Source organism: Pongo abelii, chromosome 16, assembly GCF_028885655.2.
Source record: "Pongo abelii isolate AG06213 chromosome 16, NHGRI_mPonAbe1-v2.0_pri, whole genome shotgun sequence".
Taxonomy (NCBI): domain Eukaryota; kingdom Metazoa; phylum Chordata; class Mammalia; order Primates; family Hominidae; genus Pongo; species Pongo abelii.
The window spans coordinates 45,590,756-45,614,858 of record NC_072001.2 but is presented as its reverse complement, the minus strand read 5'-3'; the positions used below and the strand labels follow the sequence as shown (position 1 = coordinate 45,614,858).

Below are 24,103 nucleotides of genomic sequence, written 5' to 3'. Positions count from 1 at the left end.
CGGCCTAAAAAATTCTAGATTTTAGTCATGCCTTACTCTGCCACCAGGTTCCTATATGACCACAGATGACTCAGAGGCTTACTCTGAAAACTGACAGCTTCTACCTACTTGCTGACCTTTCCCTGGGGTCACATAAGGACCTCAAATGCTTTTTCTGCAGGGTATCTTCATGCCTGTCATTTAGGTTTTTAAAGGAGCCAACTGTATGGGCACCCCAGGATGGGCACAGAATGGGAGTGGCTGGGAAGAGTCAGATTCTGCCAGAGGCTAACAAAAAAGTTAGAATCAAGCCTGCTTTATCTAGCCTTCCCCACAATCCCAGGATGTCATGACTTGGAAGCTTGGAGAAGCTTATTGGTTTGATGCTGGAACCATATCTCAGGCGGTATGACCCATACGCTGTAAGGGAACCACTTTTTAGGAGATCTACCACTTTGTAGAGCAGAATGAAATCACACGGGTATCACAGAAGAGGTCCACGAATGAAAGCCTATGAGTCCAAATTTGGTCTGCTGCCTGTTTTTATTAATAAAGTTTTATTAGAACACAACCACACCCATTTATTTATGTACTGTCTAGGGCTGCTTTTGCACCACCCTGGCAAAATTGAGTAGCTGCAGCACAGACCATATGGCCCACAAAGCCTAAAATACTATCTGGCCTTTTACAGAAAAAGTTGGCCGCCCCTGCCTTGGAAGAAATTAAGATTTCATAACCCAGCCTTTGGAGGACAGTAAAAGATGGATGGGTGAAGAGTGATAGGTGGAATATCCCGGGAGAATGGGAGTGGGAGCTGACACAACCACAGTCTCTTCCCAGGTAAGAAGGCTATGAGGTCATTCAATCTGCAACAGGTCCAAGGACTAGGACAGGTCCAGACACTTGAGTGAGTGTGCTCAGAAGACTGACACTGATTGCTGTAGGCAAAAGGCCAAATATATACAGTCGAGCATACAGAAAGAGGAAGGTTACTCTCTGTTACGCGAAGGCTCAGGATAGCAACTGGAATAGAAACCTGTTAATGCCAAACAAATAGAGAAAGCAGTTAACAGGAAACATACATCTATATGTATCATGCTTGTATTACTTCTCCAAATTTTGTCTGACTATAGAAATGGCTGAATTACAAACATGAGCCCATCCTAGACAAACCCAACTAAGACCCACAGACCACCAGATGCAAGAGGCTGAGACAGGATCTTTATCTGAACTCCCTGAGATTACTCAGTTTCCTTGTCTGGCTTTCTCCTCAACCTTCAGATTTACAATCTGCTTCTCCCTAGAAGGGGTGCTCCTTACCCTTCACCTAAGAAAGTGACAGCTATGATATTGTTTCCTGCATAGCCATAGGACCTGCAAGGAGAGGCTGTCTGCTGTCATCTCTATAGATACAGCACATTCACCCAAGAGGCCGCACAGAATGGCCCCTCTGCTAAGCACATTTTGTCAAGTTCCCAGAAAGCAGGTGAAAAAGAAAATAGCAACCTTATGCTACATGTCTGGGTAGATTACAAAGGGCAAGTCTTCATTCACCTGCCAGCCAAGGGACCTCTGTCTTTATCAGGTAATTGCCCTTCATCTCTGGTGGCTCCAGTATCCCCCAGCTGCTGCCTAGACACCTGCTTGTGAGGACTCCACTGCACTCTCCTGCTTCTTCTCTCACAGCCGTCCCCCAGCCTCGGGGTCTGGCAGCTTCTGCAGCAGATTGCAGCAGCATCTACTTACTAAAGCCGCAGTGGCAGCAGTGGTGGCAGCGGCAGCAGCAACAGTGTCTCCCAGGCTCTAGGCACTTAAGGTTAACCCCCTAAAATTCCAAACGAGAAAATGCCAAGAACACAGACAATGGTATTCAAAGACAAATTCCTCTCTGGTCCAGATTACTGCTGCAAGGAGAAAAGGAAGGCAGACTGGCCAATTTCCCCTGGCTCTGGAGCCAGCTCCAGCTTTGCAGGCTCCTCATGAATGCTGCTCCAGAGATAAATGAGGGAAAGGAAGCCTGGAATAAAGAGAGGCTTTGGAGCCAACCACATCCAAGAGCAGAGGGACAGACTCATAGACACATAACCACAAATCCAGACTGGGAGCCCAGCTGACAATTTATATTTTTCTCTAGTCGTGCAGGTTCCTCTCCCTGGTCCCTTTGCCCAATCACAGACTTGAGCACCACACCACACCACCTCCACCAGGGATTGGTACAGATGCTGGCTACAGTAGCTGGGCAGGACCAGCCCAGCCTACAGGCTCCTAGAGCTGGTGCTCAAGAGTGGAGACAGTGGGTGGGATTCTGAAATTCCTGTCTTCTCTGAATGAAAGGACACATTCTTGTGTGTCTGAAAGGTCATGTCAGTGCCTGTGGGCTAGAGAGCCATAGAAGACTTTAAAAAGGCAAGAGAAGAGCACAACACCACAACGTACTCTGGGGTGGACAGGTCAGCTGGGTTGAGACAAGACGACAGGAAAGAGAAAGGGAGGCAGCCTTGCTGGCAGCAATACCAGTTGTGGGGTGTGTCCGCACCGTGCATATATACTCTCTCTTTCAATCATCCCTGGAAAACAGATGGCAGCACCGTCTATTTAGAGGTAGGGAAACAGGCTCAGAGGTTCATTGACTTGCCTAAGGTCACATAGCTTTTCTGTAGTACAGCCAGGAGGTGAACCAGTTTTGTCTGCTGCAATGCATCTCTTCCATTCTCAGCTATTTAAGTTGCAGTGTTATTTTCTGTAAACCTCTGAACTCTAGGAAAAACAGATCTTCAAAGAGTCTTCCCAACACAAACCTTACCTAAAACAGGAGCCACTTTCATGACTTCACTACAAAAAAGGAAAGTCACTCTGACAAAGCAAAAGCTCTAGCCTAAGTCCTGAGTCCACCTTGTGTCACCTCTTCTACCTTATTCTCCATCCCATACAGCTCTCAGTTACTCAACACTAGGGTCATCCTTCATTAAATTTCTGTTGTAGCATCCTTCACTGAGCAGCTTTCCTATGAGGACTTGCCTGCTGTTCATGTTTCCTGAATCAGAGCATTGTTTGTTTTTCTTTTTTTGAGATGGAGTCTCGCTCTGTCACCCAGGCTGGAGTGCAGTGGCGCAATCTCGACTCACTGCAACCTCTGCCTCCCGGGTTCAAGTGATTCTCCTGCCTCAGCTTCCCGAGTGGCTGGGACTACAGGCGTGTGCTACCATGCCCAGCTAATTTTTTTTTTTTTTGTATTTTTAGTAGAGATGGGGTTTCACTGTGTTAGCCAAGATGGTCTTGATCTCCTAACCTTGTGATCCGCCCACCTCGGCCTCCCAAAGTGCTGGGATTACAGGCATGAGCCACTGTGCCCGGCCCTGATCAGAGCACTTCTGCACCTGTATCCAACATTCCTCACTGCCAAGGTCAGACATAAGATTGTCTTCATCTGCCATCAAATGCTGCTGGCCTGAGGAAAGAACTGCTGGATCCTTCTGAAGAAACTATGGGCCATCATAACTCTACTGAGACCCTGTGCTCAAGGTGCTTGGCAGCCTCCCAACACCAGTGATGTCACAGGCACCAAGTCCCCTGCTGAAATTTTCTAAAGGAAATCTCTAAGGCAGAGGTCACTTTGACGTACAGGAATAGAAGGACTCCCAGTACCAAATCTGCAAGGCTTCTAGATCTGGGAAGGGTGTTTTATGTAGAAATGGATGAAGTATGAAGTAGAAAAGTAGTTGCCATCAATCCCATATAAAACTCTGACTCAATGTTTCATAGTTACAATGCAGTTGCACAAAGTGGGTATGAGAGGGTAGAACCAAAAGATATTTTCATATGGTTCCTATAGTTTCTGCCCCTCTATGCACAGTTCTGGATTCTTGGTTATGAGAAAGAAAGGCTTCTCAGTCACACACTATCTTTAAAAACTCAGAGAAAGCCATATGTTCTGGAAGCTATGAGCTCACATACACTACGTGACATATACTATGAGCTCACACACAGACAGGCCAGAACTTAAAGGAGTATATAGGAAGGTAAGCTCAGAACAAAGATGTCCACAAACACATCACAGCTAAATTTTGTGGGGAGAGAAAAGTGGCCATAGGAACATCAAATAATATACCTCTTTCAGTGATGAAAAAAGTTGAAATACCAAAGAGGAAATGAACAAGGGCCAAGACCACTTCCCTGCCAACTACGAACTTAGCAGCTAGTTCAGCATCATTAAACGACTTGCCCAAGTCGATTCAGACAAGGGCTCATTCAGACCTTGGCTGCTACATTAATCACCCCCCACCCCCACCCTGATCTATGCTGTCATAGACTAAGAAGCAAACCCAGTAGGTTCCACATCAGTATAAGCAGCTATTTCTTACCTTTCCTTCCAAAGCAAAGGGGAGAGACCCAGCCGGGAGGCAGTGAGATCTCCATCCAAATCCAGCCACTCCAAAGAGCCACCACCAGCAGCAGCCTCTCCAACCTTGAACAAGGAAGAAAGCACAGTGAGGCTGCTGTCATCACCTCCACCCCTCCCAGCTTGGCTTTTCATCTAAAAAGTGTAAACAGGGAGGCCAGCAGTAACCTAGAAAACACAGCCCTGCTAACCTGCCTTCGCTGCCGCAAGACAGCAGCCTCTGCTGGGTGGTTGAATCGGAACTTCTGTGCCTTCCCCAGGGTTATGACAGCTCCTGCAGCACAGAGACAAATGAGAATTCAATCAACAGCTCATGTTTTGGAGTACATACTATGTGTAGGGCACTGCTCTGTGAGACAAAGTCGTGCCCTCAATAACTGCTAATTTTGCTGAGTTGATAAGATATGTATTAATTCTGTATCTCACAGCATACATCTTGAATTAATAAGACAGACAGGAAGAACTCTACTACTCCAAGGGAAAGGAAGTTGAGTTCCAGGTGGAGTAGTCAGGGAACACTTGATGGAAGAGGAGGAATCTCAGTTCAGTCTCAAAGGACAGACAGAATTTGCATAGATTAATAACAGTAGCGGTAATTAAAGTAATAATGATAATGAGTGTTTATGGAGTGCCAAGCACACTGTTAAGAACTATAAGGTTCATTCAATCCTCACAATGATCCTATAATTATCCCCATTTTATAGATCAGGAAAGTTGAGGCTCAGAGACTTTCCTAGAGAGACAGAGCTAATGAACACAGGTACAAATTTCATAGGGTCATTCTTCACTCCAAGACTTTGGAATTAAGGCTTGTTTATGGGAATAAGATCATATTAGAAAATCTTCAGACTTCAGGGTGCAGAGGCTGGGGTGATCCATTTTTAAAGCCTGCTTCACTGAGCTCTTTGGGCCCATGAGACTAGAGCTGGTCCATCACTCATCTTGGGATAAACAGGGTTGCAGACAGTCCTACCTTGGGTCAGACGGCAGGAGGCAGTGACCTCCCGGCCATTGACTGTACAGCGGGCCCCACGGGCAGGTCGGAGAACAACCACACCACAGGCACTGGTGATAGTGCAGTGGTCTCTCTCGATCCACTGACCCTGCAGGACTACAAAAGAGGTGGTGGTCACTTAGGTGGGAGGACGATCCAGGGAAACACCCTCTCCATTTCTTTCTGTGAGATCAGAATCCAAAATCTGGGAGACCTCATACCATAATAAAAGAGGAAGAGCTGACCTGAAACCACTCAGACCTGAAATCCTCCCACTGTGTGGGTCTCCCGCTATCACATCCCAGACCTGAAACCTAGCAGCAGAAAGAGAAGCAGGCCCTGAATACGCCAATGATTCCCTTCTTCTTAGAGCATCATCAGAGTCCTCTGAAGAAATCTTTCAGGCACAAATACTTGCCCCAAAATGTTGGACTCATATACTCTGTCACTTACCAATGTCCTGTTCCTGGTCTGAGTCAATCCTTCCTATTTTTGTTGTCCCTTCCTAAAGGGGGAAAAAAGCCATTTTAATGAGAATTAAAAGGGACAGAGCCTTGCCCTACAGGAGAGTCCACATGAGAACGTTCTCACTGTCTTCCCAGCCTCATCTGTACCACTTCTCATCCCATCCCAGCCTGGTCTGTACCACTTCTCAACTTTGGTCCAGGCTGTTCTGACCCTCTGCCCACTCACTCTACAGCCCAGGAAGCCCCTGAGATGGTAGAGCTAAAAAATATACCACAAAGCAGCCCAAGCTATTTGCAAAGTCCAACAAGTGTGGGCAAACTCCTTTCTGTCCTAGCCTAAAGTTAGGGAATAGTTACAGCCATTGGTCAGAAAAATTCTCTAGTCTGAGAAAGTACACGCAAAAGTATGGCTTTTCCCTAAGGGGCAAAGGTTGGTGTGGTCCAAGTTTGATCCAGTAAGTCTCAATCAAACAAGCATCTTGTGAAGATTTATGGAAACACAGGATTTTTACCTTCTTGGTCCGCAGATGAAGTTTAACAGACACCAGATTCTAAGAAGGGTAAAAGCACAAATAGGAGAAAAGCACCTCTAGAATAAAAAAGAACTGGAAGAGAGTGTAAGAGAGGAGGGGGAAACTGGAGTTAGTACAAATGAATCAGTGGATTAGTTGAAGACAAGGCCTTTTAGACCTTGGATTATGGCAAATTTGCTTAAGACCCACATAGCTCTGTTAGGAAAAGGCAGCAACATGGCAACCGGGATGCTAAATTTTAGACATATCTTTATCATTTATTGACTATTCAATATGTCCTAGGCATTATGCTGAGTACTTTATACAACTCATATTACTTTATCCTTTAACAACTCAAAATATAGGTATTAACATCTCCTTTTTATTGATGAGGAATCTGAAGCTCACAGGGGATAAACTGCCTGAGAAACCCACATACCAAATAGAAGAGCTATGACTAGAAATCAGGTCTCTCTGGATCCTAAGCCCCTGCAGCTTTTCCGACTTCACCATAACACCTCCCCAGTAATGAATGTCTTTTTGTTTATTTTGTTTTGTTTTTTTGAGATGGAGTCTCGCTTTGATGCCCAGGCTGGAGTGCAGTGGTGCAATCTCAGCTCACTGCAACCTTCGCCTCCCAGGTTCAAGCGATTCCCTTGCCTCAGCCTCCCGACTAGCTGGGACTACAGGTGCCTGCCACCATGCCCGGCTAATTTTTATATTTTTAGTAGAGACAGGGTTTCACCATGTTGGCCAGGCTGGTCTTGAACTCCTGACCTCAGGCAATCCGCTAGCCTTGGCCTCCCAAAGTTCTGGGATTATAAGCGTGAGCCACCGCACCCGACCAGTAATTTTTTTTTTTTTTGAGATGGAGTCTCACTCTGTTACCCAGGCTGGAGTGCAGTGGCAGCATCTCGGCTCACTGCAACCTCTGCCTCCCAGGTTCAAGCGATTCTCCTGCCTCAGCCTCCCGAGTAGCTGGGAATACAGGTGTGTGCCACCATGCCCGGCTAATTTTTGTATTTTTAGTAGAGACAGGGTTTCGCCATGTTGTCCATGGTTGTCTCGAACTCCTGACCTCAGGTGATCTGCCTGCCTCAGCCTCCTAAAGTGCTGGGATTATAGGCATGAGCCACCACGTCTGGCCCAGTACTGTTTTTAAGGAGACCAGAGAATTCCCCACTAGGCTTCACTGTCAGCAGCCAGAGCAGGGAGGTCCCTGACACTCCTCCAAAATAGCTTGCGAGAAGGAAGAATCCTAGCTATAATGAATGAGGCTCTGTCCTCACTGCATCCCCCTCTGTCCCTCCTCTCTGCAAACACACAAACAGCCAGAGCCAGCCTTTCCTGCTCAGGCACTGAGGACCACAGAAGTCAACAGATGCTAGCCTCCACAAACACTGTCAAACAGAATCAGAGGGCAGTTCAAGGGAAAAAGGTGGAAACTTTTCATGCACATTCAGGGACAGCCCTTCCAAAAAGATAAAGGCTATGGCACATCATAACTTCTAGATTTGCAGGGTAGAAATTACCAACAAAAGGTGATGGCATCTCAGATGAGGACTGAGCTGGCTGGCATATGTGTTCACTGCCCACCCTGCCTCTTTATGTAGGGAGAGTTAGTGGCACAAAGGCAATTATGAGGATGAAGTCCAGCATATCAGTAACCTGGGCTCTCCCTGTCCTTCCCTCTGTCCTCTTCCCACCCAAGACACTTCCCCAAGTGACCCAGGGAAAAACAGCTTCCGGGTTGCCAGGGACTAGTTCTAGGTCTGTAACCAACTTAGCAAAAAACAAACAAACAAACAACAACAAACAGAATCTTGGGCCATTACTGTTAGTACTATTACCTAAGTCAATAGCTAAACAAACAAAAGGTGGGGAAAGTACACAAAATGCAGAAATGCCAGGATTAGAAGTAGACTAAAATCTTATCACCCAGGTCCACTGGAAATGCACCAGGAAGGGAGTAAAATCCTCACTATGCACTGACTAAGCAATGAAAATCAGCAATCCAGTGGGGCGTGAGGGCTCATGCCTGTAGTCCCAGAACTTTAGGAGACCAAGGTAGGTGGATCACTTGAGGTCAGGAGTTCAAGACCAGCCTGGCCAACATGGTGAATCCCCGTCTCTACCAAAAACACAAAAATTAGCCGGGCATGGTGGTTGTGGGATATGACGAAGTTTCTCTTCAAATAGCCTGATCAATCCTTTATTCTTCAATACATACTAACCCCCCACCCCTTTTTTTCCTTTTTCTCTTTTTTCTTCCTTTCTGCCTTTATTAAATGCCCAGACATGCCACAGTACCAGGTGTTATCAGTACCAGCTCACATTCCTTTCCTTATTTTAAAAAAAAACTAGCTCTCTAACTCATTGCAGACACCCCTTCCCCCTCTCTCCCTTATGTGCCCACCTTATCTAAAAAGGTTCAAATGTTTAGCCAACCAGGATTAGTTTAGAATGTACGACCCAACCCTGGCCAATGGGGAAGGAGAAAGGGTACAGGAGCAGGACTTGTGTCAGAAATAAAGGCTCTCATGCCCCTTTGTTCAGATGTGTTCTCATGGCAACTGGCCAAGGAGAAGCACCCCTCTGCACAAAAGTAAAATTGCTTTACTAAAAATCCTTTAAGTGTAAAGTGTTCAATTTCCTTAAAATTTTAAGCATTATTCCCAACAGTTGTGCACGCCTGTAATCCCAGCTACGCAAGGAGGCTTAGGCAGGAGAATCACTTGAGCCCAGGAGGCTGAGGTTGCAGTGAGCGGAGATTGCGCCACTGCACTCCAGCCTGGGTGACACAGCGAGACTCCGTCTCAAAAAAAAAAAAAAAAAAAAAAAAATTCAGCAACCCTATCTTCAGATGAGTTCATCATTCATCTCCATGTCTATGATTCAATCTAATAGTTATGTCCTTTAACCCTCTGCTGCGACCCTAAGCTCTACTACTTGATTTCTAGCTTCATCTATTCACTCTACATCCAATCCATATATCAGATCAGTTCTACTCAAATAGTGACCATTTTAATCAATCTGGTCTCTTCCTGAACTCCAACCTCTCTCTGTGCTTCTGACTAATGGGAGGATCTATACAGCCATTTGGTGTTTAGTTTTCTTGCTAAGGTAAAAGTTGCCAGCCACTTCTGCCTCAGGCACTTTCACTAAGAAAATTTATACCCCGTATACCAGAAAATAAACTACTTTAAATTTTCTGTCTGAGCAGCTCAGTCTCTGACAACTTCCCAAAGGGCTTATCCTAAGAACACCAATGAGCTTTGCTAACATCTCACTTCCATATGCTCTGCAGCACTAGGAAGGAGTCCAATTTCTCCAGGGATAACAACAGCATTACATACTCCCCAGAAACTCTTTGTTCTTTTTAAACGTCAGCTGGGGATAATTATGAGAATGAAAACTAGATTTTCAGTGAGCACAGGGATTTTGAGCATGGGAAGTACATTCTGCTGTCCATAGGAACTGTCCTCCCACAGTAGAACACATTGATGAGAAGAAGATAAAAGACTCTATCTACAATAGGTCACGAACTCTCAAAACCACTTCAATCAGAAACAAGGACTGGCCTCCAGGTGACACAGAGCAAGGTGGGCCAGGTGCTGTTTGGCAGCTTTAACTTTAATCTTTTTCTAGATGGATGCCTGTCATTCCCACTTCCCCCACCATCACACCACTCTAGCTCTTTGGACCCTCCCTATATTTTAAGCTTCCTTTACCTACTTTCTCTGTCTCCTTTTCCAGGTAAATGTAGTGATGGAGAAGTGGGAAGTGTACTGTTTATTTGGGGTCGAATGAAGTGGGGAATTGTCAGAAGAAAACTTTCAAATCTTCTGAATTCCCCCTTTAGTCTCTGAAAACCACCTTTTTTTTTTTAACATTATTTTTATTTATTTTATTTATTTATTTTTGAGACACAGTCTTACTTTGTCACCCAGACTGGAGTGCAGTGGCATGATCTCGGCTCACTGCAACCTCCACCTCCCAGGTTCAAGTGATTCTCCTGCCTCAGCCTCCCGAGTAGCTGGGACTACAGGCGCCCACCATCACGCCCGGCTAATTTTTGTATTTTTAGTAGAGGTGGGGTTTCGCCATGTTGGCCAGGATGGTCTCGAACTCCTGACCTCAAGTGATCTGCCCGCCTCGGCCTCCCAAAGTGCTGGGATTACAGGTGTGAGCCACCACACCCAGCCTGAAAGCCACCTGTGAGCAGTCTGTATTTGTAGAGTTTAGGAGCACTAATGGTTATCTTGAGGTTAGGGTTTCACTCTCCATGACTGTACCCCTATGCTTCAGTAAGCCAGAAAACGAATATGATAAGCATCATTCTTACTTTAAAATGAGGAAATTAAGGCAAAGAGAACAAAAGTAAGTTACATAAGAACAATAGTAGCAGCAGTTGAAAAACAATTGTTCTGATTTCCAGTCTTCTGCTCTATACATACAAAGGCAAAACAGATCACAATTTGTCAGGTAGACATTTCCTGAGAGCAAACCTGAAGGCAGCTCTGTAGCATCTGTCTTGATTTCAATTCACAGAAACATGGCTGCTGCTCCTAGCTCTTCCCTCCTTGACCTCTGGGGCCAGTGGCTTAGGAAAAAAAGGATACACCAGCCTCCTCACCTTGAGATGATAGAGCACAACACCTGTGCTGAGCACGTCATCCTCCAAGGCCATCAAGTGTGGCAGGCTGGAGTCGATGACCACCCCAGCCCTCCTCCTGTTGACGTCCACACTGTAATGCTCCATGAGGGCCTGCCAATCATTCCACTTCTGTGTCCAGTCTTTAGTCAGCTGGTCTATCTGCAGAGGTATAGGAGGTGATCTGAGACACTCAGCATGGGGAACAGACTAAAGGTCAGAAGTCATTACAATCTATTCCTATTTTCCCAGGGTACTGCTTTCTTATGATCCTCCCCAATACTATTCAAAGCCCCACAGAAGCCCTTGTACCTCCTCCAACTGCAAGCCGTGTTTTCCAAGTTTTCTTCAACAAGCAAGTGTTACTTGTATAAACAGAAGCCCCCTCAATAAATGTTATTTTTAAAGTTTTCTGCAATGAGCATGTATTGTTTTTATAATTAGAAAAAAACATGTTATTTTCAAGTTTTTTAAAAAAATTAATTGGGATGTTAGACATCTATGTTTATAATTTCCCTTTCCCCACCCGTTTCATATGATCCATACATGGGAACTTTTTATGACCTACACACTTCTTTCCCAAAGTACAGTACTTTGAGTTATCATATAAGTTTGCACACGGCTCACAGAACCACAAAGCACTGAGAGGAATCTCCCCAGGTGGAACTAAGACTATATGGAACTTGTCTGGAAGATCATGTAATAAGACAATAAAAACAATAATAACAGTAAAATACTGAGTGCTTACTGTGTACCAGGAACAGAGTTTTAAAAGTAAATATACCCAGGCTTAGAGGCCTTAAGCTAAGACCACCTTAGGGACATGCACAGTGATAAATGTAGGGTACTTTTTCTTCTTTTAGTGGAAACTGATGCCTAAGCATTGAGCTTATCCTGGGAATGGAAGAACTGAGGAAGCTCAGAAAAAAACAAACAAACTAGATTTAGCTAAGTGCTTCTCTCATAAAGGGAATACTTAAAAAAAATTATGCCAGGTTTAGGTACAAGTGCTTTATGTGCCCTAGAAACATTATTTTAATAATCATTGATTGAAGTTTGGAAACCAGGAAACTACAGGGTACCTGTAAAGGGCTGGGTTGGATAGGGACCCCTGGCATTGGTGAGTGGCAGGGCACTGTGGCTTACAGTTCAGCCAACCTGGCACAGCTGCCCCTCTGGCCAGCTTTCATCACCTACTCCTACACTGCCTAAGATCATACAGCCAACAAGGGGCAGGTTCAAGTCCAGCTCAGCTGGCCTGCATAATGTAAGAATGCTAATGAGTTTGGAATGATTTTAGCTCCCCTACTTCATCCCTTAGTATAGAGGGATGATATTTTCTGAACCAAAAATCAGAATACATGACTGAAGGAAAAATTTTTTAGAGAAACTTCTAGATGTGTGATTTAGTCTTGAGGTTTACTAAGGGTGACAAAATGTTAACATGGCCAGGATACTTTAATAACATATAAGGATGATGCAACAGAATATTGGAAATTGAAACATTTGGTTGTAGGATTTAAATCTAACCTGTCTGCCGGGTGTGGTGGCTCATGCCTGTAATCCCAGCACTTTGGGAGGCTGAGGTGAGCGGATCACCTGAGATCAGGAGTTTAAGACCAGCCTGGCCAACATGGTGAAACCCCTTCTCTACTAAAAATACAAAAAATTAGCCTGGCGTGGCAGTGGGCACCTGTAATCCCAACTCGGGAGGCTGAGGCTGGAGAATTGCTTGAACCCAGCAGGCGGAGGTTACAGTGAGCTGAGATCACACCACTGCACTCCAGCCTGGATGACAAGAGTGAAACTCCATCCCAAAATAATAAAAAATAGGCCAAGTGCGGTGGCTCACGCCTGTAATCCCAGCACTTTGAGAGGCCGAGGTGGGTGGATCACGAGGTCAGGAGTTCGAGACCAGCCTGGCCAACATGGTGAAACCCCATCTCTACTAAAGATACGAAAATTAGTCGGGCGTGGTGGCGTGAGCCTGTAATCCCAGCTAATCAGGAGGCTGAGGCAGGAGAATTGCTTGAACCTGGGAGGCAGAGGTTGCAGTGAGCTGAGATCATACCATTGCACTCCAGCCTGGGTGACAGGGTGAGACTCCATCTCAAAAAAAAAAATAAAATAAAAAAATAAAAATAAATCTAATCTGTCAACAAAAAAAACTGCCCACCATTTCTTCCTTTTAAATATCTCTGGGGGCCAGGTACAGAGGTTCATGCCTGTAATCCCGGCACTTTGGGACGCCAAGGCGGGTGGATTACCTGAGGCCAGGAGTTCGAGACCAGCCTGGCCAATATGGTAAAACCCTGTCTCTACTAAAAACGCAAAAATTAGGCAGGTGTGGTGGTACACACCTGTAGTCCCAGTTACTCGGGAGGCTTAGGCAGGAGAATCACTTGAACCTGGAAAGCGGAGGTTGCAGTGAGCTGAAATCACAACACTGCACTCCAGCCTGGGTGATAGAGTGAGACTCCCTCTCAAAAAAATAAAATTAATTTTTAAAAAAATGTCTCTGGGAATCACTATTCTACTTTTCCAAAATGTCTTGTCCTTGCCCTCACTGGGTTACAGCAGTCTCTTTCCTGGTTGGTCCCCCGCTTCCAGTCTTCCCACCTTTCAATTCATCCTGCATACAACTATCATATTAATTTTCCAAAGATACTCCTTTATTATGTCACCAACCTGATTCAAGAAGCTATTAATCCTGTTTACACCAAGTTCAAACCTTCTAAACTTGCCCTAACCTTACCTGCACTACCCTCTACCATGAACACCCATTCTAACCAGCTTAGTCTTCCTCACAGTGTGTGCTTCCACATGGCCTCTCACACCCCTTCCTTCTCCCAGTTTCAAGGCTTTGCTTATGTTATCCCTCCCTCACCCAATGCCTTACCCCTTCTCCCTATGTAGCAACCCTAGCAAACCTTCAAGGGCTAGTTCAAGGTCAGTTCTCTGCCTTCCAGCACCAACATATGATGTCTGCTCTGAAAATCCCAAACCATAATGATTTCTTCCTTCCCTAGACTCTTTCATCTAAATCACATGGTTCATGAAACACACCATTCTCTAAATGTGTTTCCAACTAGACTGCAAACCATTTGAGGGCAGGGACCTCTCTGTACCTCTTGCAGCATCATGCTGAGCACCTATTTGATCCTCAAACAATGAATACATCTTGGTTGACTGATTTACAGACAAGAAAACAGTCTTTTCCCCACAGGCTATTCTCACTATCCAAAGGACTTATGAATCCCTGAGAGAATACAGAAAGTCAGAAAGTCATTAACAGTCCCCCAGGCAAACACATCCCCTGGTCAAGGCTTAAAGGAAACAAACACTGTCTTTAAATTAGACAGCTCTTCTCTGTCCTGCCAAGGGAGCAACCCTACCTAGCTCGGGAATAATGGAGGGAGCTCCCAGGGTGATGTAAAGCACAACTGAGTCCACCCAACACACCCACCTTCAATTCATTTAGGAGAACCAGCTCCTTCAGGTTTTCATCCTTTTCATCATTCATTGAACCGAAGTTTCTCTGCACAAAGATAGAGATATGCTTTGATATTTTCCTGGTCTGACCCTCAGGTAGGTCCCACCCTTACACTTGTGAAGGAAGATAAGGTGCAGATAAAGGAAAGACTTTATCATTAAAATGAGAAATAAATCAGGAGCCTAAGTATTTGGGTTCATATTGGTACAAAGATGGAAAATACAAAGAAATTTTCCTGGAGGGCCCCATTCTCCGTACCTGCCCACACAGGGCAAGGACCATTCAGGCACAAGACAAGAGATGATAAAGTGAAAAAATGCCCACACCATCTGAAGCTACACCGAGAAATCAGAGACATCTCTGTTTTGTCTTTGCTCCTATCTCTGCCTCATAAGAGTCAACTGAGAACATAGAATGCAGCAGGGCCCAGACTCTATGGAGAAGAAAAGAGGCTCAGAAGGAGAATTTCACTTAAGTATGGAAAGGTTCTGACTGTCTGCATACCAGTTCAAAGCTCAGCAGCAGGGCTTTCAGTCTTTCAATCTCTTCTCTGAGTTCTCTTATCAGCTTTACGTTTGCATCCTGAAACACAGAGAACTCCATCACCACTGATTGTTATCAAGTCCCACTCAGCTGTGAAATGCTATTTGCAATTGGCTTGGAAGAGGTAGAGTACTCCTTTGGAGTAGCCTCTACAGCAGTCAATCATTCTCAAGTTGTGGTCCCAGGACCTGCAGCATCCACTTCACCTAAGAACCTGTTAGAAATGCACACTTTGGCCCACCCCAGACCTACTAAATCAGAAACTCTGAAGGACTAGGGCCCAGCAGTGTTCTAACAAACCCTCCAGGTGATTTCTGATACACACTAAAGTTTGAGAATCATTTCCCTAGAGGTCAAGCAGGTAACACAAAAGCCAGGGCATGTATAGGTAGTAAGTACTAACCTTCCGGTATTGTGACTAAGCCTAATACTGCCTAATTACATTGCCTTTTTAAAACAGTCTACATATGGGGGTGTGTGTGTGTGTGTGTATGTGTGTATGTAGTGTGTGTCTGGCCACCAGCTATGATCTGTGCTCTGGAACTTCTCACTGAAATTGTGAAGGAACGTTTGGAAAATTCTCATTTAGCTTTCAAAAACCAATGAATAGTTCTGCGTGGGCAGAGGAGAAAAACAATAGAAAGAAAAAACATTAAAGGATAAACAAAAACCAATGAATTCCTACACTCTCTTTTTAATCTAAACAGAGAAGTCACTGCAATTTGCGTAGAGAAAAATAAAACACAACTTGCATAAAAAAACACAGGCATAAGACTGGGCACCTTAGCCCACACCTGTAACCCCAGCACTTTGGGAGGCTGAGTTGGGAGGATCATTTGAGTCCAGGAGTTTGAGACCAGCCTGGGCAATATCGTGGGACCTTCTTTCTACCAAATTTTTTTTAAAAATTAGCCTAACATGGTGGCATGCACCTGTGGTCCCAGCTACTCAGGAGGCTGAGGTGGGAGAATCACTTAAGCCCTGGAGGTTGAAGCTGCAGTGAGCCACAATAGTGCCACTGCACTCTAGCCTGGGCAACAGAGCAAGACCCCTTCTCAAAACAGGCAAACAAATACAAAAACACAGGAATAAATCAACATAAATTCAAAATAAAAGCAGTAAACACAAACTTTTTAACTGAACTTTCTTAGAGTGAGCAATTATTGCACCACTGCACTCCAGCCTGGGTGACAGAGTGAGACCCTGTCTCTAAAAATAAAATAATAAAATAAAAAATAAATGACCTTTCTTAGAGTAGTAATGGTAAACTAAGAAATCTTAAGAGGAATGGCCTTAGAGAAGTATCTAAAATAAGTTATTCATAAAAGGTTACTGAATGAAGGCAGTAGAGATAGGAAAGGAGGAGATGACAGTACAAGAAAGAATTCTACTCCCTCATCATTTGGAGGACAAGCCTGGAAAGTTGAGGTGAGTACAAAGAGAAAGAAATCAATGAGAGAAAAAAAAAATAAGGAAAGCTTTGTGTAAACTATACCAGACCAGGACTTCTGAAAAGGTCTCACCTCATTTACTCGTGGCTTGTTGATAATGTTTTTGGCACTGGATGCATATCTCAGTGTGCTCATGGTCTCACTGTAGCTAGTGTGTGCAGGAGACACCGCTGAGGTAGAAGGAGAAAGTTTAAAAACATGCCAGCCCATCCATCCCAGCCCTTAATCACTTGCCTTGCTACTACTGCCCATGCTGTATAAGACCCCTGATGAAATGAGAAACCTTGGTGGTCATGGCCCTTTCTCTGAGATAGAGTACCAGTCCCAACACAGATCCAGCTCTGGCACCCCACTCACTGGGGCCATGGCCCTTTCTCTGAGATAGAGTACAGTCCCAACACAGATCCAGCTCTGGCATCCCACTCACTGGCAACCATGATGGTTTTAGAGTTGCCTCCAAGGCTGTCCTTCAGCAGCCAGGTCAACACAGAGTCTCGGTATGGGATATAAGACTGCCTTCGGGAGGGTGCCCCTCCATTGCTGGTCCCAGAAGGAGAGCTAAGGATCCCACTGTCACCACCATTGCTGACTGAGCTGTTGAGGCTCTGGCAGCTGCTGAAAACTTGGGAGTTCTGGGCTTAAAAGATGAAAAAAGAAAATGGAAGAAGGAATTATAAAGCAAATATATTAAAACAAAACAATGGTTGGAGAACACAGACTTAAGTATCATATTTCCTAATCCCTTTCTGCATACAATAAGGTATTTTAGGTGTTCCTAAAGACTTTAGACTCATGATATGGAATGTTTGAGCCACATAATTTTTTAGACTCCCCTCTTTTAGAAATTATAGTAGTAGGATAGCATTCTACTCTAAAACCAAGGACAAATATCAATTTTTCATGCCCCAAACCAGAAGGTAACCTTATCAAAAGGAACCATGTGTCTACCCTATTGTGACAAAATGAAAACATGAGTTATTTTCCAAAGTCTCCCTCCCACTCCCATTATCTATCAGCAAAATACCTAAGGTGGAGATGACAATTCCCAGAGTCACAAGGGACTTGTTGATATTGGCTCCTTCAGTAATGCGGTCCTTACAGTAACTGGGATCTGCTCTTTCACTAAAACACAGTCAATGAAAAACAAAAACAAAAGCAAATAAGACACTATCTTTACAATGCTGTTGAAAAATACTATCCTTTATTCTGTATATCATGCTGTAAAAGACTCACATAATAAATTCCTTTTAGAATTCAGTTTCAGAAGAAAATGTTACCATCTTGTAATGAACTGGACTTTTTCTGCTTCTCAGGCAACAAAAATCAAATAACTCATTATGTTTCTGTTTTTATTTTGACTGTCAGAACACTTTATGCTAAATGTAATGCTCATTTACAGTAATGATATTAGCACGGCTTTTTGGTATATTCACTTCTCTATTGTTTCAAATTCCTGTATTTATACCTTTATGGTATTTGTGCCATTAGCTGACAACAGTTTTGAATTTCTTTTTTAAGTAAATGGGAAATATTAAAAATTCACACTTCCAATTGGCTGATAATAGTTTCTTTCAAACAGCACTTAGTTCTTAAGGCAATACTGTACCATATTGTTTTAAAATAAGAAAATTTGCCTTATTTCATCTTACCCTTTCTTGTGATCACATTATCCCCCTCAAGACTACCTCTTTCTAAATATATATGTAACTATAATTCATGCTTCCTTCTAATACCCACAAGGCAGTATCTTCTCAACCTTTCAAGATTTTTTAAACTTTTTTTTCTTTAGAGATTGGGTTGAGCTATGTTGTTATGTTGCCCAGGCTGGCTTCAAACTCCTGGGCTCAAGTGATCCTCCCACCTCAGCCTCCTGAATAGCTGGGACTATAGATGTGCACCACCAAGTAAAACTTTTTTTTTAAGTAAAGAACTGCATAAAAATCAATATTAAAGAAAAAATAAAATCAATATTAAATCAAAGAGAAAAGTTGTACTAATTCAGTTCACTGAAAGCAGTGTTTTTTTAATCTTTCCTATACATTAGAATCACTTGGGCAGCTTTAACAATATCCTGATGCTTGCACTCCCACCAACCTCACTAATAATCTGATTTATCTGATCTGGGGTATAGGTATGGGGAGTTTTAAAAGGTCCTCAGGTGGCCAGGTGCAGTGGCTTACGCTTGTAATCCCAGCACTTTGGGAGACTGAGGCAGATGAATTGCCCAAGGCCAGGAGTGTGAGGCCAGCCAGGGCAACGTAATGAGATGTTGTCCCTCCAAAAAAAAAAAAAAAAAAAAGCCAGATGTGGTGTCACGTGGCTATAGTCCCAGCTACTCCAGAGGCTGAGGCAGGAGGGTCACTTGAGCCCAGTTGTTCAGGATTACAATGAGCCATGACCATACCACTGCACTCCAGCCTGGAGCCTGGGCAACAGAGTAAGACTGTCTCAAAAAAGAAAAGGTCCTCAGGTGATTTAATGTGCAACCAAGATTGAGAATCCCTGATGTAGAGGAACTTTTCAGCCCCTAGAAAATAACTTCTTAACCTAGCATTCGAAGAGCTTATTTCTTTTGTAATATTCTCAGGATGACTGAAATATGAAAAAGATTGGAACAGCTTATTTACTGTAAAACACGCAAGAACAAGAGTAATCCCCCTTAGTTTTGAAATCCTCATTACCTGCCTGCTAGGTCCACAAGGTTGATCTTGCTAGCCATTTCAGAAGGGAGGCTGTTCTCCAGGATTGCCTAGAGGAGAAAACACATTTAAAGCCTGCCATTTGGAATGATTTGTATTGTTTTCCCCTTAGACATTCTTCCAACCAAGGTGATATTTTGGATTTTTATCCAATTCACTCAACAAATCTGTATTCTAATGTGATTCAAACCAGGTGAGCTCTCAATATCTGACAGATAAAATCAACAGGGCCCTGGATCATCACTTTAAAAAAACAAAACAAAAAACACCAGCAGAACTTACAGACAAAGCAGACAAACTTCCATGAAGTTTTGCTGAGCACAACTTTCAGTGGCATCAGGAATTTCAGTACAATTTACCACACAAATGCTCAACTCCCTCCCAGGGGGCTCTGACTCTTATTAGCAGAGAGCCACAGCATGTGGGTGGCCTCTGATGGTCTCTTCCTAACCTCAGTCACAGCACCTTAATTTGCCAGGGCAGAAACTCTGCCCTGTAAGTTCTATTTAGTGCCATCCAGCCCCCAAGAAGAAACTATTCTGCCCCCCACCCTGATTCAATGTGGGTTTTGTTATTTTGTTTTAGAAATTGTTAAATTTTTTTTTTTTTTTGAGACTGAGTTTTGCTCTTGTTACCCAGGCTGGAGTGCAATGGCATGATCTCAGCTCACTGCAACCTCTGGCCTATCAAGTTCAAGTGATTCTCCTGCCTCAGCCTCCCAAGTAGCTGAGATTACAGGCATACACCACCAGGCCCGGCTAATTTTGTATTTTTAGCAGAGACAGGGTTTCACCATGTTGGCCAGGCTGGTCTGGAACTCCTGACCTCAGGTGATCTGCCTGCTTCGGCCTCCCAAAGTGTTGGGATTACAGGCATGAGCCACTGCACTGACCAGAAATTGTTAATGTTATACATCATCAACCAAATGTAGTTTTAGAACATTTCAAATAATCCCCAAATTCCTCAAGTCTTTGCAGTCAATCTCTGTTCCCATCCCCAGCTTGAAGCAATCACTTAACTTTCTATGTCTGTAAGTCTGCCTTTTCAGAATGTTTCATATAAATAGAATTATACAATGTCTGGCTCTTTTCACTGTACATAATTATTTTGAGATTCATCCATGTTAAGACATGCATCAACAGTTCATTCATTTTTACTGCTATTATTCCATTGTGTGGATATACCACAGTTATCCATTTGCCTTTTGATGGATGTGCAGGTTGTTTCCATTTTAGGGTAATTACAAATAACAGTTATGGACATTTGTGCACATCTTTCTATGGACATTTCTTTTGGATAAACACCTAAGAGTAGAATTACTGGGTCATATGATAGGTATATATTTAACTTTTTAAGAAACTGCTAGGCTGGGCACAATGACTCATGCCTGTAATCCCAGCACTTTGGGAGGCCGAGGCGGGTGGATCATAAGATCAGGAAATCGAGACCATCCTGGCCAAAATGGTGAAACCTCGTCTCTACTAAAAATACAAAAATTAGCCGAGCACGGTGGTGGGCACCTGTAGTCCCAGCTACTCAGGAGGCTGAGGCAGGAAAATGGCACGAACCCAGGAGGCGGAGGTTGCAATGAGCCAAGATCACGCCACTGCACTCCAGCCTGGGCAATAGAGTGACACACACACACACACACACACACACACACACACACACACACACACACACACACACACACACACACACACACACACACACACACACACACACACACACACACACACACACACACACACACACACACACACACACACACACTCCCCCCCCCCCCCAAGAAAAACCTGCCAAACTCTTTTCCAAAGTTGTTATACCATTTATATTCCCACCAGTAGAGCAGTGTATGAAAACTCCTGCTCCTACGCAACTTGCTGATATTTAGTATAATTTTAGCCATGTTAAAAGGTGGGTAGTGGTATCTCATTTGGTTCTAATTTGTATTTCCCTAATGAATAAGGATGTTGAGAATTTTTTCAAGTACTTAATTGTCACTAGCATATTTTGTTTAGTGAAATGTCAGTTCAAAATTTTTGCCATCGTTTTGAGTTGTTTTCTCATGGTGTTTAGAGAGTTCTTTATATATTCCGGATATAATTCCTTCATCAGATGTATGTTTAGCAAATAAGCTCTACCTATCTGTTGCTTTTCCTTCTTTCCTTCTTCTTTTCTCTCTCTTTCTTTCTTTCGAGGGAGTGTTGCTCTGTCACCCAGGCTGAAGTGCAGTGGCATGATCTTGGCTCACTGCAACCTTTGCCTGCTGGGTTCAAGCAATTCTCCTGCCTCAGCCTCCCGAGTAGCTGGGATTACAGGTGCATGCCACGAAGCCTGGCTAATTTTTGTATTTTTCGTAGAGACAGGGTTTTCACCATCTTGGCCAGGCTAGTCTCGACCCCCTGACCTCAAGTGATCCGCCCGCCTAGGCCTCCCAAAGTGGTGGGATTACAGGCATGAACCACTGCACCTGGCCTGCTTTTCTTTTTATTCTAACAGTGTCTTTAAAAGTGCAAAAGGGGCCAGGCACGGTGGCTTATGCCTGTAATCCCAGCACTTTGAGAGGCAGAGGCAAGCTGGATCGCTTGAGGTCAGGAGTTCGAAACCAGCCTGGCCAACATGGTGAAACCCCATCTCTACTAAAAATACAGAAATTAGCCAGCCATGGTAATGTGTGCCTGTAATCCCAGCTACTTGGGTGGCTGAGGCAGAAAAATCACTTGAACCTGGGAGATGGAGGCTGCAATAAGTCAAGATCATGCCACTGTGCTCCAGCCTGGGCAACAGAGCAAGACTCAGTCTCATTAAAAAAAAAAAAAAAAAAAAGTGCAAAAGGCCAGACGTGGTGGGTCATGCCTGTAATCCCAGCATTTTGGGAGGCTGAGGCAGGAGGATCACTTGAGGCCTAGGGATTTAAGACCAGCCTGGGCAACATAATGAGACCTTGTCTCTACAAAAAAAAAAATACAAAAGGTATTTTATACATTGTAAGTGTACACACACACACACACACCTGTAAGTCCCAGCTACTTGGGAGGCTGAGGTGGGAGGATCACTTGAGCCCGGGAGGTTGAGGCTGCAGTGAGCCATGATTGTGCCACCGCACTCTTGCCTGGGTGACAGAGTCTGACCTCATCTCAAAAAAAATTATAAAAGTACAAAAGTTTGAAATTGTGATTAACTCCAAATTTCAATTTGTACTTTTGTTCAATTTGTGGTTTTAGTGCCATATCTATAAAACCTTTGCCTAATCAAAAATCACAAAGGTTCTCCTAAGTTATCTTCTAAAGTTTAATAGTTTCAGGTTTCCTATTTAGAGCCATGATTCAATATGAGTTAACTTTCCGATAAAGTGCAAAACATAGATCAAAGTTCCTTTTTTTCATATAGACATCCAATTGTTCTCCCACCATTTGCCGAAAAGATATTTTCTCCACCGAATTGCCTTCGCAACTTTATTAAAAATCAGTTGCCTATATATGTGTGAGTCTATTTTAGACTCTATTCTGTTCCAGTAATCTATTTATCTTAACACTAACACCACACTATCTTGGTTACTTTAGCTTTAGGAAGCACAGGGTTTATCTCAGAGAATGCTCCAGGTGCACTTGAAAATATGTGTATTCTGTGATGTTGGATGAAGTGTACTGAAAATGTCAGTTAGGTCACATAGTTTGATAATGTTGCTCAAATCTTCTATTTCCTCACTGATTTCTGTTTGGTTATCTACCTACTATTGGAAATTAGATACTGAAATATCCAACCATTGTTGAACTGTCTATTTTAATCTTTCAATTCCATCAGTGTTTTCATGTATTTTGAGGTTTGGTTGTTCAGGGTGCATACATTTATAAATGTTATATTTCTTCAATGTACTGACTGACCCTTTATCATTATGAAACAGTCCTGTCTCTAGTATTTGTCTTAAAACCTATTTTTTTTTTTTTTTTTTTTTTTTGAGACGGAATCTCACTCTTGTTGGCCAGGCTGGAGTGCAATGGTGCGATCTCGGCTCACTGCAACCTCTGCCTCTTGGATTCAAGTGATTCTCCTGCCTCAGCCTTCTGAGTAGCTGGGACTACAGGCACTCACCACCATGCCCGGCTAATTTTTTTTTTGTATTTTTAGAAGAGACGGGGTTTCACCATGTTGGCCAGGCTGGTCTCAAACTCCTGACATCAGGCGATCCATCCACCTCGGCTTCCCAAAGTGCTGGGATTACAGGCTTGAGCCACCATGCCCAGCCTTAAAACCTATTTCTTGCCTGACATTAAAATACCACTCCAGCTCTCTTATGCTTACTTTTTAAAAAATTTCAATAGGTTTTGGAGGAACAGATGGTGTCTGGTTACATGAATAAATTCTTTAGTGGTGATTTCTGAGATTTTGGTGCACCCATCACCCAGTGTACCCTGTACCCAACGTATAGTCTTTTATCCCTCACCCCCCTTTCCCACAAGTCCCCAAAGTCCATTATCATTCTTATGCCTAGCATAAGAATGCCATTGCATCCTTATGCCTATGTGTCCTTATGCCTTTGTATCATTCTTATGCCTTTGTGTCCTCACAGCTTAGCTCTCATTTATAAGTGAGAAGATATGTTTGGTTTTCCATTCCTGCGGTACTTAGAATAATGGTCTCCAATTCCACCCAGGTTGCTGCAAATGCCATTATTTCGTGCCTTTTCATGGCTGAGTAGTATTCCACGGTATATATACACCACATTTTCTTTATCCACTCATTGACTGATGGACATTTGGGCTGGTTCTATATTTTTGCAAATGTGAATTGTGCTGCTAAAACATGCATGTGCAAGTGTCTTTTTCATATAACGACTTCTTTTCCTCTGGGTAAATCTACTTGTAGTTCTTTAAGGAATCTCCACACTGTTTTCCATAATAGTGATACT

General features: G+C 43.6%; 1 protein-coding gene across 11 annotated transcripts in view; it reads right to left on the bottom strand.

Moving 5' to 3' along the window:
• The window catches only part of STARD9 (StAR related lipid transfer domain containing 9), a 151,375-nt gene that overhangs the window by 46,727 nt on the left and 80,545 nt on the right, over positions 1-24,103 (bottom strand). For 9 of the 11 annotated variants that reach the window (XM_054532649.2, XM_024232715.3, XM_054532651.2 and 6 more), the window contains 11 exons: positions 19,174-19,241; positions 17,517-17,614; positions 16,920-17,129; positions 16,565-16,662; positions 15,003-15,080; positions 14,472-14,543; positions 10,988-11,167; positions 5,826-5,877; positions 5,352-5,489; positions 4,570-4,652; positions 4,341-4,444 (listed from right to left, as the gene is read on the bottom strand). In XM_054532649.2, the coding sequence (XP_054388624.1) occupies positions 4,341-4,444; positions 4,570-4,652; positions 5,352-5,489; positions 5,826-5,877; positions 10,988-11,167; positions 14,472-14,543; positions 15,003-15,080; positions 16,565-16,662; positions 16,920-17,129; positions 17,517-17,614; positions 19,174-19,241 (1,181 nt within the window). Of the gene's footprint in view, positions 1-4,340; positions 4,445-4,569; positions 4,653-5,351; positions 5,490-5,825; positions 5,878-6,351; positions 6,384-10,987; positions 11,168-14,471; positions 14,544-15,002; positions 15,081-16,564; positions 16,663-16,919; positions 17,130-17,516; positions 17,615-19,173; positions 19,242-24,103 lie in introns of those variants that run through there. The other 2 variants (XM_054532653.2, XM_024232716.3) reach the window with 2 other exon arrangements.